A 16,356-nucleotide genomic window follows, 5' to 3' on the forward strand; every position below is an offset into this window, starting at 1 on the left:
ATTCCAAAAATATCAAGCTAAGCACATGCTGGGCCGGGGTACAAAAAGAAAAAAGAAAACATGATGACAAAAATAATTTGACAGGATTTTGCAAGCTATACACTGCCTTTTTACAAGGGGAAACTCGGGGGATATTTGTTTTAGTGGTTGGAAACTATTTTTTTATTTTTATTTTTGATTGCTTTGATATGTTGATTTCAAAAATAATTTTTAAAAATTAAATAAATATTATTTTCATGCATTTTCGAGCAAAAATTACTTTAAAACGCAACCACTACCACACTTCCAAACATTACCTTATACTAATGCAGTTTATTGTTATGAAGGATACCATGGGGTCGAAATACAAGCCATTTAATGAACAAACTTCCACAACACCTCCAGCAAAATTCACATCAGACTACACTTGTCTTTTGACTTTGTATCAAACCTGGAAGATGAAGAAGATGTGGTTTTCCCACTGCTCCTTGGCACCTGCAAGAAAAAATAAAGAAGAAAGAAAGAAATCTTGTGAATCAGTAGTCATACATGGTTATAAGTTTAAAATAAAAGTGCCATCGCCTGCCTCATTAGAAAAGCAATCAAAACAAAAGTGGAGTGATCGCAAATAGTATTCCAAGAGAACGAAGGGATCTACAGTCAGAACAAATCATCTCTATATAGGGCACTACCTCACCCCTTAACTTTATGCCATCCTAAAATGCTGCTAAATGGAAGGTACTTGTCAACGTCCTTGAATGACAAATCCTAAATCAAACTGTCAAATTGGCAGAGGACCACGAGAAGAGTGGGAATTCACAAACTCCACGTTAAGTTTAGACTTTAGATATAAGAAGTGCCAGAAACTCATTTAAATCGTAAGCATCTTGTATTTATTGATTGATCGCATGCCTTCAATTAAAATACATTATTCATTAAACCTCATTAATAAAGTATCCTTATGCTGGTTTTTTTTTTTTTTTTTTATAGAAATCAAGTCAATGACCAGCCAAGGAAAGCCAATAAACAATAGCAACTGAAAAACTCATACCATGATTTCTTATTTCTATAGCCAACAAAATATCCAAAGCATCCAAGCATAAAAATTATAAATGATCTACCTGGGGGCCTGTGATTAGCCTCGAACCACCAGTACTGGATGCTTGCTGCATGTTTTGGCGTTGCGGCGGCGGCGGTTGCTGCTGCTGCTGCTGCTCAAACTCCTGTTGCTGCAGAGCTATTGCCAGTTGCAGATCAGAGCTGCCATAATAGCACAATTAGTACATACATTCATGAATAGAGATCACTAAATTATTAACGGTCGTATATCCACATTCCAACTAAAGATTAAATGGGTGCATAAGCAACAAAAGTTAAAAGAGTACTTTATATCCAAACCCGCTTGTGCAGCACTATCGATGCTGGCAAGATAATCCTGAGACATGTAGTTAAAAATAAGTTTTAATAGTAAAATATAAAAAGATGAAAAGTTCTAAGAATATTTTGGACCAAAAAGTACATACAGCAGTACTGGTCACGGCATTGTGCTCATCCCATGGGTCATTTGAATGACTTTCCACCCTGAATTCCTTGAAGTTGCCTGTCATAAACAATGTATCTCCATTTACCTGAAATCATGGGAAGTTAAGATTAGGATACATATTCTCAGGGGAAGAAAAGATCAATTTACCAAACTCCACAAACAATGCCTAAAAAGAACAATTCAGCTAGATATTCAATAAGGTATGGCAAATTCAGAAATCTGATATATACCTTTAGCTTATTTTGGGGTTACAGAAGAAAATTGAAAAAAGTCAGAAAATGAATTTATTACTCATGGGCTTTTGAAAGTTAGGAGTTTAAAGGAAAATCTTTATTACCATTGACTTCTATTAAGACACCCAATGTAGCATGACTGCCAGCAAAATCACGTTAATTTTGATTAGATGTGGAATAACACACACCTCAATCCAGATTTTAGAGTAGAACAAAATTATGTCCTTGCATACTAGTTTTGACTAGAACTGGAATTGGGAACCAACCTCGGTATAATATTTTATCTAACGCCTTAACAAAGATGATATCTGAGCACAGAGTCTTACCTCATTTAGTTTCTCCCACACCAAATCAGGCTGATTAATGTAACCTTGGTCTGTAGCTAAAAGATACAGCTCGCCATCATACTGCAAATTAAACAGGAGTAGATAAACCATTGACATCCAGGAAAAGAAAAAAAGGAATCTAAATAGTCTTTCTTTAAATGGGTCACTACTAATAACAGGTCTAATTTGAAATAAGAAGCTACAGCATAGAAGGCTAAGCCACAAAAGAGCGCATCCCAAACTGTAACTAACCTTAAACATGGTGCTAAAGTGATTGTTACGGAAAAAAACACACAACTCTCGCTCTTTAAGCCCATCCTGTAAGCAAAAGAGACTGCAAAAAATATTAAGGAAAACAGATGATGACCTAATCCAGATCCAGCACAAAAAAAAAAATCTACAAGGAACAGGGAGATTCAATAGCCAAGCACTGGGTCAACATACCCATAAAAGGTCAACTGACTAGCATTGTTCTTCAAAAAGTTCCCTATCAGCTCCCCTAAAACATTTCAAATATATTCAATATATTAAATTACCACACAATATATCGTACAATAGGATGTAAAAGAAACAAAGATATGAATAAAATCCAAGACAACTAACATATTTTAACATGAATCGTCACTCACCTTGCTGTGGAGTGATTTCATCCTTGGACCTCACAGTTCTATCAGCTTGTTCTGCAAGAACCACTTCACCTTCATACATAGGCTCTCGCTCTTCATAATTTGAAGTTCCTGTATCCAAAATGCATTCTTCTCCCTCGTACATTGGCTCACTGCCATCAACACTTGAAGTAAAGGTATCAGGTGCATCTATGTTCTGCATTCTGCCAATAGATGAATTTGACTCTAGAACTGGTGAAGCTGACACTGGTACATCCTCCTTGTCACGCCCATTTGAAATATCTGCTGGTTCATGAACCTCGGTAATAGAGGTGCACTGATTCTCAACCTTCTGGCTGTAATGTAAAATATCCATACGGTCTCCATTCAAAGATGCAGTACTCTTTGCACAAGAAAGGGACACTGCGTCTTGAATCTCAACACCTGTGTCAGCACTATGATTCTTAATGGTATCATCACAAGAGATATGTTCTCCAGATTCTGTACAAGTTGAATGATCCAAATGAACATTCAGATCAGTCTTTAACGAAGAGCACGTCACTTCCCCTGGAAGAGTAGTTTCCAAGGATGTCAGATTATTATTATCATCATTGCTCAATGCATTGAAACTGCCATCAATACCAACAGGTCCCTCTGATGTATCCAAGGAAGTCACAGTCACAGCCCCCTTCATAGATGTACTTTCATCTGGACTAACAAACAAAACCCTTCCATTAACATCAGATATAAGAGAATCGCCTGCTGAACATGGCAACTCAGCCTCTGAAAATTTTAAGACCCTTAATAGTGCTGCTTCTTCTTCTAAATCCCCTTTTCTTACATTTTGATGATCAGAGACTGAACGTGGAGAATCATCAAAAGACCTAGCTTTTGAAAGACAGGGAGAAGGAACACCCAAAGTTGCAGTTGTAGCAGCAACAAAGTCAACGCAGTCTTCCTCGGTCTTACTTTTAAAATCTTCCCTGGTAACATTTTTACTTTCATCTTCCATGTTTCTTGTTTCCAGAGCAACAAGCTCCCCCATAAGAGTATTATAGGACTTTGACCCGATGGCATTAGCAGTATCATAGTCCTAGTGCATATGATTAAAGAAAATCAATCATCCAAAAGTTAAAACCAAATCACGACATCCAACCATGGAGGCTTTCTAATAAAAAGCATGACCATTTAAGGAACAAGGGGGAAGGTATTGTCAATTTTACATCCTGATAATCTTAACTACTTATTTCCCCAGCATAATGCAACTAACAAAATATGCTTTTGCAATTACAAGATTCTGAACAACTTTAAGAATCAGGAACTTACAAATAATAAAATACAAAAGAACGCAAAAGGAAAGAACAATTCCGATCCAAATGTAATAGTGAAACCCATGCAAATTGTGAAATGTCCATTTTTTTCTCAGCATCAAGATAACAAATGGGATCTATCAAAACAGAAAGAACCTATGACCATTCATATAAGAAAATGGTTTCCATCTGATGAAAGGAAATAAAGTTAGTTTTAATGGTGGCTAATATAGAAAGCATCCACAAAAGGTAAAATTACGCAATCAGTATGCAAATAATGAGATCTCAATGACATAATTTAGGATCTTGGACCTCCATGGAGTGGACCCTAAAATCCCCAGTAATTATCGTTTTTTTTTTTTTTTTGGTTTTATACTTCTTTGATTGAGTGGTGCCTCGTTTATGAAAAAAGAAGAAGAAGAAGAAGAAGAAGCTCTATGTCTAAATGATCTCTTTTGAACAAGAGATCATGCAACAAACAAAGCATAACTTCTAGAAAACAATCTAACAAGACAAAAGGACAAAAATTCAAATGCCATTGCACCGCTGACATGTTTTAACTGAGCTATATTTAATCTAGGGGTAAATCATATCCAAATTTTAAGGCTTTAATTTGAAATAGGAGTTTTAGTATATATATAAAAAAAAACTAGCACCAAATAAATCTGATCAAGAACAGATCCCATTGCAAAGTAAGAATTATCCATTGGCTCAACATATACAGAAATTTTTTTACTTGAAGGCAACTGGATATCGAATCAATACCAGTTGAAAAGGTAACCAATGCACTGAATCCATAACAGTTGATTCACAGTGAAGTAGTGAAAAACTAAAAACTAATTTCTAGAAATCTTTACGCCTCCAATTCTTGCTAGCATTACCTAATCTTCAATATGGTGCTTACAAGTTTTACTCTGGCTTCAAACAATTTTCACTAGTGGCAAAAGGTAAACAGCAAATGACCTAACATGACAAGTGCTTACTGCTTCACACAAGTATTTTCATTTCCTACCTTTTATTTTAAGAAAATAATTAACAAGGTTCTGCATGAAAACGGACAAAAGTATTTCCTGTCAGCAGACATGCCAAAATATACAAGATTCCAATATCAAGATTACAAAAACATATTATTCCCATAAATGAGTCTGGTTCCCAAATGACATCCATCCATGAAAAACCACTATCAGTGAAGCTTTCTCCAACATATGTAGTTGGTGAAATAATTGGAATTAACCTCAGGCATGCCTCCCTGCAACTTTTAGTTTCCCTTTCAAGACAAGTAGAACCAGACTAGATAGTGCTTTTTTCTCTGCTAACTTTGAAAAGAGAGGTTAAACAAGATTTCCAAGTTTGCAGAGAAACAACTGTTCAAAAATTTTCTAAGTCCATCAAGTCCTAGCTCATTCATACTCATGACCAGTTTACATTCTCTTAATCTAGAAAGTGTGAGGCTTCCTCCCCACACCATTTCAAATCTCCACAATCAAGAATATCTTCCTAGGCATTTCCATTGTGGAAAAACTTGCACTCTCATGAACCCTAGTCCGTTAGCCAACCAAATACAAGTCACATTAATCTTAATGATCTACAAGAAACACTGAGCTTGGAATTTTTAGTGTCCTCCATGTTTTTTGTGCCCAACTATACAGACATGCCAATGTTTTCATTTTGTCATTTCCCTAGTATACATGCTGGTCAATACCTGAAGAGGCATCCAAGCTTATACCTTGAATGACAAACATGTGGAGAATTCATTTTGTTAGGCATATGTTAGTGTAAAGTGTATAAATGAAAATCAGAAAAAAGGGGAGCAATCAACGGAAGTTGAAAATTGAAGGGCATATAAAGTATAATTAGGAAAAGACCCTCTCATTAACACTTCCATACAGGCATCAAAGGCATTCAAAGAACAAACAAAACTGGAGTAGATTAATTTTAATTCAACTGAAATATAAAATGTGAAGCTTGGAAAGTGCATACCTGGGGATCAACTATCCAACCATGGTATAAAGGAATGTCAAGCAAATCAAATATGGCACATTCTCGGGTAAACTCAAAATCATCTATCCTGCATGGTCATATAAGCTGGTTTAATAAATAAGTAAATAAGAAAAAGCAGTGAGAGAGAGCGAGGGGGGAAGAGGCCTACCTCCTAAACTTTAGATTTACATCAATTCCAGTTGCAAGTCGTGGAAGCAAATCAATAGCATCTGCAATATTCTGCTGTTGATTTTCAACATATCCTGCATCTTTGTTCTGCATGATGAGAAAAACAATCTAAACAACATAACCAATAAACAATAAGTATATTGAAGCAAACAAAAAAAAAATTGCTCATGGTTATTACATTTACATTACTGTTGGAATCAATCAATCTTTCTGCAACAAGGGATAGCAATTTCTCCTGTGAAACTTCAGCGCTATCTGGGCTCAAATTTAGATTGTTCTTTAGCAGAAGAACATTACCTATACCAAGCCCACATGTTCATAATCAAACCACCTTTCTGATTGTAATTCCCACCAAAACTTGACAAGGTGATCCTTTGCATATATTTTATGAAATAATCCATCAGCAGAAAATGTAAAAATATAAAAATCTTTCAAGATAATGTAATCCAAAAACAGCAGCATTTGATGCTTAAACAACTGATCCCTTCATTTCACCGAGAAACTATTCTAGTCAGAAAAATCACAAAATCCAAGCCTCTTTATGGTAGTTAAGAAAAGGCAGTGTAAAGAAAAAACTACATGAACTTCATTAACCAGAGTATCAGGGGGACTATGTCTTAACACAATTTTTTTGGGTTCAGTGAAGTCAACTGCTGAATTTCTTGGCACTGGAACCACAATTAGCTTAACAATCAAAAAGACAATATTTCTCTAAAAACTCAATCCTAAGAGTTCTTGTTGCCAAAATAACAATGAACTTAACAAAAGAAAAGCATATTTTCACCTAAGCAGTGAATCCCAGCAGTAAACGGAACATGACCGAAGTTTTATGTAAGAATTTATGATCAACTATCCCTAATAATGAGCTGAAATCCTAGCAGTCAAATTCTCAACTTACCACACAAGCAATTTCAAGATTGCATATCGTAGATTCTGTTTCTCCATAGGTTATCAACCAGTATTAGAACATTACACTTGCCATACCTGCCTAAATTCCCTTCACATTCAGTTTTCTCTCAAAATTACATGCAAAATATAAAAAACCTTAAAAAATTGAGAACCTAAACTAAATGCCTAAGTTCTTTCAACCACAGGAGTGAAAAATATTACTTCACAACATCAATTTCAATTGCTTATTCCTTGCATTAAACTTCAATAACATTAAAAGGAACCTTAAAAATCACAGAAGCAGTTGATCAAATTAACGAATTTTCCAATTTGCATCATTAGTAACTCCAAATTACACCTAGTTAATCAATTAACCACAATTGAGAAGATATCCAAGAATTAAGTTGTATTCTTAAGAAAAACAAGAAACGAATTTTCAAGACTGCCTAACCCGGTCATTTTCCATAATCAAATTAGATTGCAAACGAACTTCCCTGATTTCTAGGAAACCTAAAAACATTCTTTTCACTTTCGTAAAAATCAAGCAAAGAAAGTGAACGAACGAGCAAGAAGGAGAGAGAAAATGATTACAAATGGCTAGCAGAGGACAAGGTCCATTGTCGTTTTGGAGAACGATAGGAGTGGTACGGCCTAAGAACTCTATCGTTTTGGTTTTGTGAAGGAACTCCTTCTCTTGCTCTTTCACTGCTGCTACTTGTTGTCGATCTTGATTCTGGTTTTGTGATTCTTCGCTTGGAGGAGAAGAAGCCATTTCTTCTTTTGGTATTCAAGAAGAGGCTGGAGGATTGTGAAATTTTAACTTTGATCACGAGAAAGAGAGGTGTAAACGACGACTCGTTTTTTTATGTTTTTACAATAATCTGTATTGTGGTATAAAGGTAGAGGGCGGTTTTTTTTATTATTTTTTTAACATGGATATTCGGTCAGTTTATATATATTTTAAAAATTAATAAGTTTTAATAATTTTAAGATTTGTGAGATTTAAATTAATAATTTTAAAAAAATAAATTTAAAATTTAACCTGCAGTTGTATAAGGGGCAGTATCTTAACATTACTACTGTTTGTTTATTATTGGAAGAAATTATTTTTTTTCTTTTTAGTAGACCAAAGTTGCCCCTTTATATTTGATTTCGGTTATGTTTTCTACCGTCCTTTTCTATGTGCGTCAGGGGTGTCATGCAAAGCGGTAGAAATTGGTTTTTTTAATATTTTTATTTTTTAATATCTACATGTCAAAATAATTTAAAAATATTAAAAAAAAATAATTTAAAAAAAACAAAACAAATTTAAAATTCCATGAAATACCGCCACAAACACACAGCAGTGAATCAATACATGTTTTTCTTTTATAATGATCGTCCTAATAATTTATGATATTTTTAAGAAATCTTAACTATTTTATATTTCTAAAAAGTTGATGATGAAATTGAAAAGCAATGATACGAGATAAATTGCCGTGGACACTTGTTGTCGGCATGCCCTTTGAAGATTAAAGTTTTGAAATTGTGTTGCATTATGACCTCTTTTGTTATTGAAAATTCTGATTAGGAAAACATATGCACGTTATTTTCCATTGCGAGCAGCAAGAAAAAGTCGGGGTAATAAATAAATAACTCGATTAGAGATATTTAAAAAAAAAAAAATTCACCAAACACATAATTTCATAATTTATTCTATAACATGAAACGAAAATCATAAACCTTAATTAAATACATCATCGAGAATTCCAAACTTAGTCTCAAGTTACCAAGTAAACTATATTTATATTTGATATTGTGGTCATTTTTATATTAAAATTTTAAAATAAATGTTTTAAAAAAATCAATAAATTATATATTTTTTTAACTGATATTGAAAGAGTTTTAAATAAAATTATAGTGTGTTAATTAATTAAGTACTTTTATATTTATAATTTGGATAAATTATGGACTACTTATTTTTTAATAGAAAAATAAACAGAGCCTAAACATCAATCGATTTAGATTTCAAGTTTTTTTTTTTAATTAATTATTAAAGTGTTGGTCTAAAAGTTAAAACACTAATATATCCCTGCAAGGATGAGAATACAAATTCAATTCTCAAGAAGCGTATTTATTGGAAGAAGCAGTTACAAACTGCAAACGGGACTAGTCTTATCTTTTAAAGGAATATAAAGATATCTGGTAAAAAAAAAAGATTTTAAGTTTTTTTCTTAGATCAACTGTATGGAAATTAAGGGATTTATTAGTTCAAGACTTGCTCCTCTATTCAAAATATAAGAAAAGGAAAAATATCACTCATGTATTGCAACTTCGTGAAATTTTATCCTCCTAAATGTCAACCGCTTAGACTTTTGATTGGGTGGCAAGATTATGTTTTTTATTCAAGTAAAACCTAAAATTATGGGAGGAGCAAGCACCTTTATTTATATATTTATTTTTAATTCTCCAGACTATCACATTTAAAATCTCCAAGCTGACTGTTTAAAAACCACAACAAAAATTAGGCCAGCATTTATACAGGTCATAAAACCTGGCATTAATACAAAGCTAATGGTACCACAGATTCAACAGAAAACAAGATCCTGTTGCTAGCACCGACGGACCATGTATATAAAGAAGAATGGCTTGTTCTTGACAGGGAGGAGCTTTTCTTAAAAGCCGCACGAGTGAATCTGCCTAACTGGCAGATTTGAATTTTATAATGGAGATTGCAAAGGGGAAGTAAACTCCAGAGACTGGTCATACACAGAAATGGTAGATTCTGTAGAAGTTGTAAGCATGAGATGGCAACTTTATAATGCCAACAGTTCAGGATTTGGCAAACCACACGTAGGATTAGTGTTTTTTTTTTTAATGAATAAGTAGGTTTAAAATGTAATTTTATTTCAGGTCTCTAAAAATTCTTTGGTATTATCAATGAACTTAAAAATACAGTTTTTTTTTTAGTTTTTTTTATAAAGATAGATTTTCATATCTCTTGTTTATTCTAGCTAACACAATGTTTATAATTGGAAACTTTGTTTTCATTTAAGAAAATATATGATTTTAAAGCAAGTTTTTTTTAAAAAAATATTAACATGGTATGTCCATATTTTCTATGATGTGAAAGTTTTAAAAAATCATAAAATGTGATAAAATTAGGTTCAAATTTTCAATCAAATTTCCATAAATAATTTATTATTTTTAGATCAAACATAATAGTTGGAAAAAAAATATTAGGATTCAAATAAAAATTTATATTAATATTTTAAAAAAATATGTCATAACTGTAAATTTTTTCTGAAGTGTTAAAAAAAACCAAAAAGAGTCAAGAAAAGGTCTTCTCTATTTTCACCAATCTTGTATTTTTTTTTTAAAAAAAGGTAACAAATGACAAATTATGTGCCATATTTAAAAAAAGAAAAAAGTAACAAATGACAAATTATGTGCCATAATTTAAAAATTAGACACGCTCCCCAGCACTCGAACCCAAGACCCCTATTTGTCAAGCGTATTAACCAATTAAAATATAACTTGGATTTATCATAAAATAATTTAACAAATATATTAAAATTTTATACGGTTCATATAAAAAAAAAATACCATGAAAAATCCTAGTTTTTTTTTTTTTTTTTTGTGTTTTAGGTTAATTGTTTTATTGGGACAGTTCATTGTGATTCTAAAGAAGGAAAGAAAAAAAAAGACAAGAAGATATTATAAGTAAAGACTTTTGATTAATTGTTTTCCATTTTTTTAGCTGATTGCATCGTGATTCCAAAGAATGAAGCTTATATCTTCCCCTTAGTTTGACAGTTATGCAGGGTTGCCGACTATTACATAAAAAATATTCTGAAAATAAGTGGATTTCTTCTTATTTTTTAATTAAATATAAGAATTTACATATAAATTGATCACAATATAAAATATTATATTGTTTATATTCATATTCATTTATAAAATATTTCACTGTATTTATATCGTAATTGAAGTTTAGAATACTTCTGAAACTAAAGTTTATAATAAATACATATCATTATAAAAATAAAGTCAACAGTGGAACTCCAATTTTAAATTGAATACGTTTTTCCTTATCTTTTAAATCAGCCATTCTATATAATAATCATCAGCAAAGTAAATCCTTGTCGTAGCACTTGCAAGCTGCAACGTGGGGGCACGAAAATTGGGCATAGGAGGTGGAACTGTTCAAAGCGAATCCACAAGAAAATGGAAATATTACCATATAAATGCGTACCGTTGTGACGCATCAAGATTTCTTCATTTTTTTACACCAGACTTATCATGGGTAAAATATTTTTGGTTTATTTTCAAAAAATATTTAAAGGCTCAAGTAAAAACAATAGATGTGTTTTGGTTTATTTTTTAGATTTAAAAATATGTGTTATTTTTTTTTTTCTTTTATCATCGATGCTCATTAATATTTGTATAAAAAATATTTTTTTTATTAATACTTGTGTATGAAATATTTTGTTTCTCATAAATGTTATTATGATAAAATTACTCTTCAACCCCTAAAAAAAAAGGTCCAAGAGCTATAAATACTATAGTTTTTAAACTCAACCCGGTGGCCGGCCCAAGTTCCATATTTTGACTAGGTCGCTCGGGTCAATTTTTTTTTTATTTAAATCAAAACGATGTTATTTTAGTAAAAAAAAAAAATCAACGGGTTGCAACCAGATTTTTGACCGGGTTTTGATAGGCCGACATCGCTGGACCAGACCGAGTTTCAAAACCATGTAAAAAACAATGTCTAAGTGACGCAAGTACATTTTGAAAAAATAAATAAAACCAACCACTTGGACTATAGCCTTGACCGGGTCTAATAAGCTGGTTTTATTTTAATTAGACGATAAAGAAATAGATGATGTAATAAACCAATTTTTTTTATAAAAAAAATCATGGTAACTTTAAAAAAAAAACATTTGGAAGCGCAAAATTGAATAAAAATGGACAAAAAAAAACTCGGCCCAATTCAATTCGAGGTAACATGATAAATATATAACTTGGGTAATAAAAAGGGAGCCAACCTGAATTAACCCGCAAAACTCATAGCCTAAGCCATGTCCTTAGGATAACTTGACAGAAAAGAAATTGAAGAAAACTACAAAGCTAATTTAGAAAAATAATTTCAAACAATGAAATAGAAAAATAAAATAAGTTAAAAAGGATGTCGACATGTGTTAATTTTTCAAACTGTGACCCAAGTCATTAGACTAGAAGCACCATATATGGAAAAACCATAAAACACAATTCACAATATAACAAACGTTGAATGATAAAATTAGAGGAAAAAAAAATCAATTATGCAAAAGGACGTAAAAATATAGCAATTAGAAGAATGAAGATAAAAATCAATATAAAAAAATGCAACAAAATCTTTTTTATTGAATGGTTAACTCGAAAAGAAAAAAAATAAAAAAAAAACGAAAAGAATGAGAATCAAATTTAAAAAAAATAATACATCTTAAATTTGGATCAAGAGATGAAATTGAAAACCAACAAAAAATTAAATAAAAAAATCAAGAAAAAAAAATAAAAATTCTAAAAAATAAGGATTAAAGTGAAAAAATCAACACACATGACAAATTAGGATTAAAAAGTAAAATTAAAAATCAAAAGAAAATGGGAAAAATTCAAAGGAAAAACAAATTAGGGAGAAGCTCTAAAAATTTGAAGGGCTAAACATGAAAACTGAGAAAAAAAAAAAAAAGAAGCAGGGAAAAAAAATCTCCAAGGTATTACAAAATGGGCACAATAAATTATCACCTTTGTACCATACATTTTCTTTGTATAAATGTTTTTTTTTTTTTTGTAAGTTTATTCAAGATTGCAAGTTATTGATGAAGTCTGAAATAGTTTTTCCCCGCGCAAAAGAACTGGTTCAAGAAAAAAAGTGCATCACTGTACCGGAAAAAACCCCTTCAAGTCAGGTCTTCTTACCTTTTTTAATTAGTAAATCCCCAAAGCTAGGAAAACATAATACAAGGTATTGGTAAATGAATTTTTCGCATCCTTGTTTACTGCAATACGAAAATAAGAGGAGGAATATACTAATGTTTGTAATGTCTTAATTAGGCATCTCTAGGTTAGCGATGTTGCTGTGCCGTTAAGATTTGGCCTATCTAAATATTTGAGAAAAAAAATACAGGGAGAGATGATGGGTTTCTAGGAACTATAAAATGTTTCTTGAGAGTTTGATTTTTTTTTTTTTTTTGCTGGAAATGGATAAAGGAACAAATGATCAAGGAATTCGATTGCTCTGAAACCTGGAAAACAGCAACAACTGAAGGTTGGAGATTTTTAGCAACATGTTCATCAAAGGATCTTGCAGCGAAACCCTAAAAAGTTGAGCGAGGATCTTCGCCTCTGTTGAAGAAGAGAATGAATTTTTTCTTAAAATGAATTCGGGGAATGAAAAGGGGTGATATTAATCGTTAAAGTTTGATGTGATTTGCTTTCTTAATTATAAACACTTTCGTTCCGACTTTAGATCGAGGACTGCTTCATGTTTTGCAACGGTGCTAGCTAGCTTGTTTTTGCAGGAGTAAAAATTTATGGTCTTGTAGAGATTGCCCTGTTAAACGGACGCAAAGAAGACTAGGGCCTGGCAGATGCTTGGGTTGCGGTGACCCGAGAAGAAGAAGGAGGGGGGGGGGGGAGTTAGAGAACAAATAAAGAAAAAAATTGTAAAAGGATGTGGAAAATAGAAAATGACCCGAGAAATTATAACAAATAGATAATTGAAGCTTGTTGCTTGATCATTGTTCCTGAAAAACCAAACGGGGGAAGGTCAAGCTTGAAGTGTTCCTCCGTAAATGTTTTTATATGCTCAAATCTTAATAAAAGTCTTAAAAAGTTCAAACGAGATATTGGAATTTCCAATAAAATATGAACAAATGTAAATGCAAAAAGACTCATTTGGTATAGGAATTGCATAGTCAACAAAAAGTGTAGCAAGATATGGATAATTATAATGCATTATTTCAGAATCAATAGAAGTATAAATGAAAATGTTAGAAATATTTTTAATGAAGGGCCATTACCTTTTTTTTTTTAAAAAAAAATAATTCATGGACACAACATGATTATTAAGGCCGTGTTTGATTGCAGGAAAGTGAATTCCTGGAATTCACTTTCCTGCTTTTCCTATGTTTGGTGACGATAAAGGAAAATAATGAAAGGAAACTGAATTTCATCCACCTAGAATTAATAACGTGCTCGAAGGAAAGTGTTTTCCTTTTATTAGAAAAGAAAAACACTTTCCTTTCGGCATACGTAGCGCACGTCTTCACTTGCTACAGTGGCAAGCAATATAATTCACTTGCCACAGTAGCCAGTGATATAATTCACTTGTCACTGTAGCAAGTGAATTATAATTCGCTTGTCACTGTAGCAAGTGAATTATAATTTGCTTACACTGTAGCAATTAATTAAAATGCAAAGCGGTGGGTTTTTGATTAAATCAAAGTTTAATTAATTCCTCAAACTCATTAATTCTTTAATTAAACTCTTGATTTCATTAATTAAAAACAATCTAAATTTTAATTAAATCAATTCTTCAATTAAACCCTTGATTTAATTAATTAAACTAGTCAAGAGTTTAATTAAATCTTTAAACTTCCAATCATGTTGCCCTTAACCTAAATTTTAATTAATCCTTCATTTATTTTATTTTTATTTTTCATCATCTTTTTTTTTTAAATAATAAAAATAAAAAGATCAAAAATTGGGTTATGACAATTGTAAGTGATTAAATATTTTATATATATTAGATAAACTTGAAAAAAATTTTAATTCATTAATAAATTATTTTCCAGTTCATTTTCCATAATACAACCAAACACTGGAAAGTATTTTCCAGTTTATTTTCCATAACACTACCAAACATCGGAAAATACTTTCCTGGAATTCACTTTCCAAAAATTTACTTTCCCCGGAATTCACTTTCCAAAAGAAAACTACTTTCCTGCAAACAAACGGAGCCTAAGTAGTTAATTCTTGAAAGCTGAACTACAAAAAGAGCTCGTTAACTCAAGATTTTTAGTTGATCGTATATTTATATATAGATTAAGAAATATAAGCAATAAGATTTAAACAAAAAAAAATAAAGAAATTCTCTCCTAACAAAAAATCACTTTAGCTATATACTATCTCACTTTCGAATGGCCGTGATATTTGTTAATTATCATTGTATAGCACGAATTAACATGGAGGAAATTGCATGCGTTTAATAGTGAAAGGGCACCTGCTTTCGTTGATGGGGAAAAATAATTAGGGGATAATTAAAAACTTTTCTCTCAATATTAGATCCTGTAAATATATGCGCTTCAATAACCTTTGTTGATAATTGAGTCGCTATAAGCCTTGTGCCATTGCATAGCCATATTGATAGATGTAAATCGCAGATTAGCATAATAAGGATTCCTATCTTAACACAAATTGATTAATGGATCTATTAGGATATAATAAATCTACATCGTCACTGTCAGAAACGATGTGCATATTGGATCAATGCTTAGATAGATCCTTTTTTTTTTTTGCTAGATATCTTATCAAGGATGAAATTGTGTTCTTCTGTGGTACTGTTACAATGGGTAGCTCTCTAACATAGTTGGTGTTGAGGTTGTCGCTGGTACATCCAATAAACAGGTAAAACAGTAATGAAACCGGATCATTGGTAGTTGGCAGAATAAATTCCTTAGGATATAACATATTTCTCCGTCACCAACACGAAGAATCCATGTTGGTTATGCTTTATATTGCTTATGACATCTCTCAATGTTCAAACAAATGCCTCGAAGCAACATCTGTTGTTCCTAGGGGCTTCATGTCATGCTAGAAGTGCTAATTCCATTTCAAGAAGCCTTGAAAGATGAGTATTTTAGGAATCTTAAATTTGGAATGGGCAGTTTTAGCCTCTTGGCAGCAACAGAGATGTGATTCTTGATGAGGCAAAAATCAGCCCTTCATAATGAATTTTATTTTTGATTGTATGCTATAATTTATTTATTTAATTTTCCATCGTGCCCATGAACGAGAAAATGACATTTTTTTTTAAGGACCACATCGATAACACAACCATAAGCTTGTTTTTGAAGATGAAAGTTGCGTTATTTGATCGAGAATGCCATAATTACACTCTTCCTCCAAGACCTTGTTTTTAAACTCCACCATAAGCCTATCAATATCGGTTAGCCGCGCGTGTTCACCTTGAAGAATAATTAAAATGTTATTCCAGCTAATATAGAGCATAATCCTGAAGCTTAGAATAAGATAATTAATGCAAGTTTGGCATAGAAAAGG

The 16,356-nt window shown here is 32.0% G+C and overlaps 1 protein-coding gene across 3 annotated transcripts; it reads right to left on the reverse strand.

Moving 5' to 3' along the window:
• Positions 1–275: 275 nt before the first annotated feature.
• Positions 276–7,943, reverse strand: LOC118033794 (uncharacterized). 3 transcript variants are annotated; one of them, XM_035038901.2, is made up of 12 exons: positions 7,645–7,943; positions 6,350–6,462; positions 6,146–6,252; positions 5,977–6,064; positions 2,711–3,779; positions 2,526–2,580; positions 2,334–2,415; positions 2,082–2,162; positions 1,503–1,607; positions 1,365–1,414; positions 1,101–1,239; positions 276–474 (listed from the first exon to the last, which is right to left on the reverse strand). In XM_035038901.2, the coding sequence occupies exons 1-12, from the start codon at positions 7,823–7,825 to the stop codon at positions 391–393; spliced, it is 2,154 nt and encodes a 717-aa protein (XP_034894792.1). In that variant the 5' UTR covers positions 7,826–7,943; the 3' UTR covers positions 276–390. The 3 variants fall into 3 exon arrangements, with proteins under 3 accessions (XP_034894792.1, XP_034894790.1, XP_034894791.1); XM_035038899.2 differs by having other exon boundaries at positions 6,146–6,273; XM_035038900.2 differs by having other exon boundaries at positions 6,344–6,462; positions 7,645–7,942.
• Between the last annotated feature and the right edge of the window lie 8,413 nt (positions 7,944–16,356).

The sequence above is a fragment of the Populus alba genome, chromosome 1 (genome assembly GCF_005239225.2).
Source record: "Populus alba chromosome 1, ASM523922v2, whole genome shotgun sequence".
Taxonomy (NCBI): domain Eukaryota; kingdom Viridiplantae; phylum Streptophyta; class Magnoliopsida; order Malpighiales; family Salicaceae; genus Populus; species Populus alba.

What these genes read in the sequence shown, in the direction of transcription:
- LOC118033794 (XM_035038899.2), bottom strand. Translation starts at nt 7,825, where the DNA reads ATGGCTTCTTCTCCTCCAAGCGAAGAATCACAAAACCAGAATCAAGAT. An exon ending in TGAAATCACTCCACAGCAAG is followed by an intron (nt 2,581 to 2,710) that starts GTGAGTGACGAT and finishes GAAATGTTTTAG; the next exon opens with GGGAGCTGATAGGGAACTTT. An exon ending in AGTCAGTTGACCTTTTATGG is followed by an intron (nt 2,416 to 2,525) that starts GTATGTTGACCC and finishes TATTTTTTGCAG; the next exon opens with TCTCTTTTGCTTACAGGATG.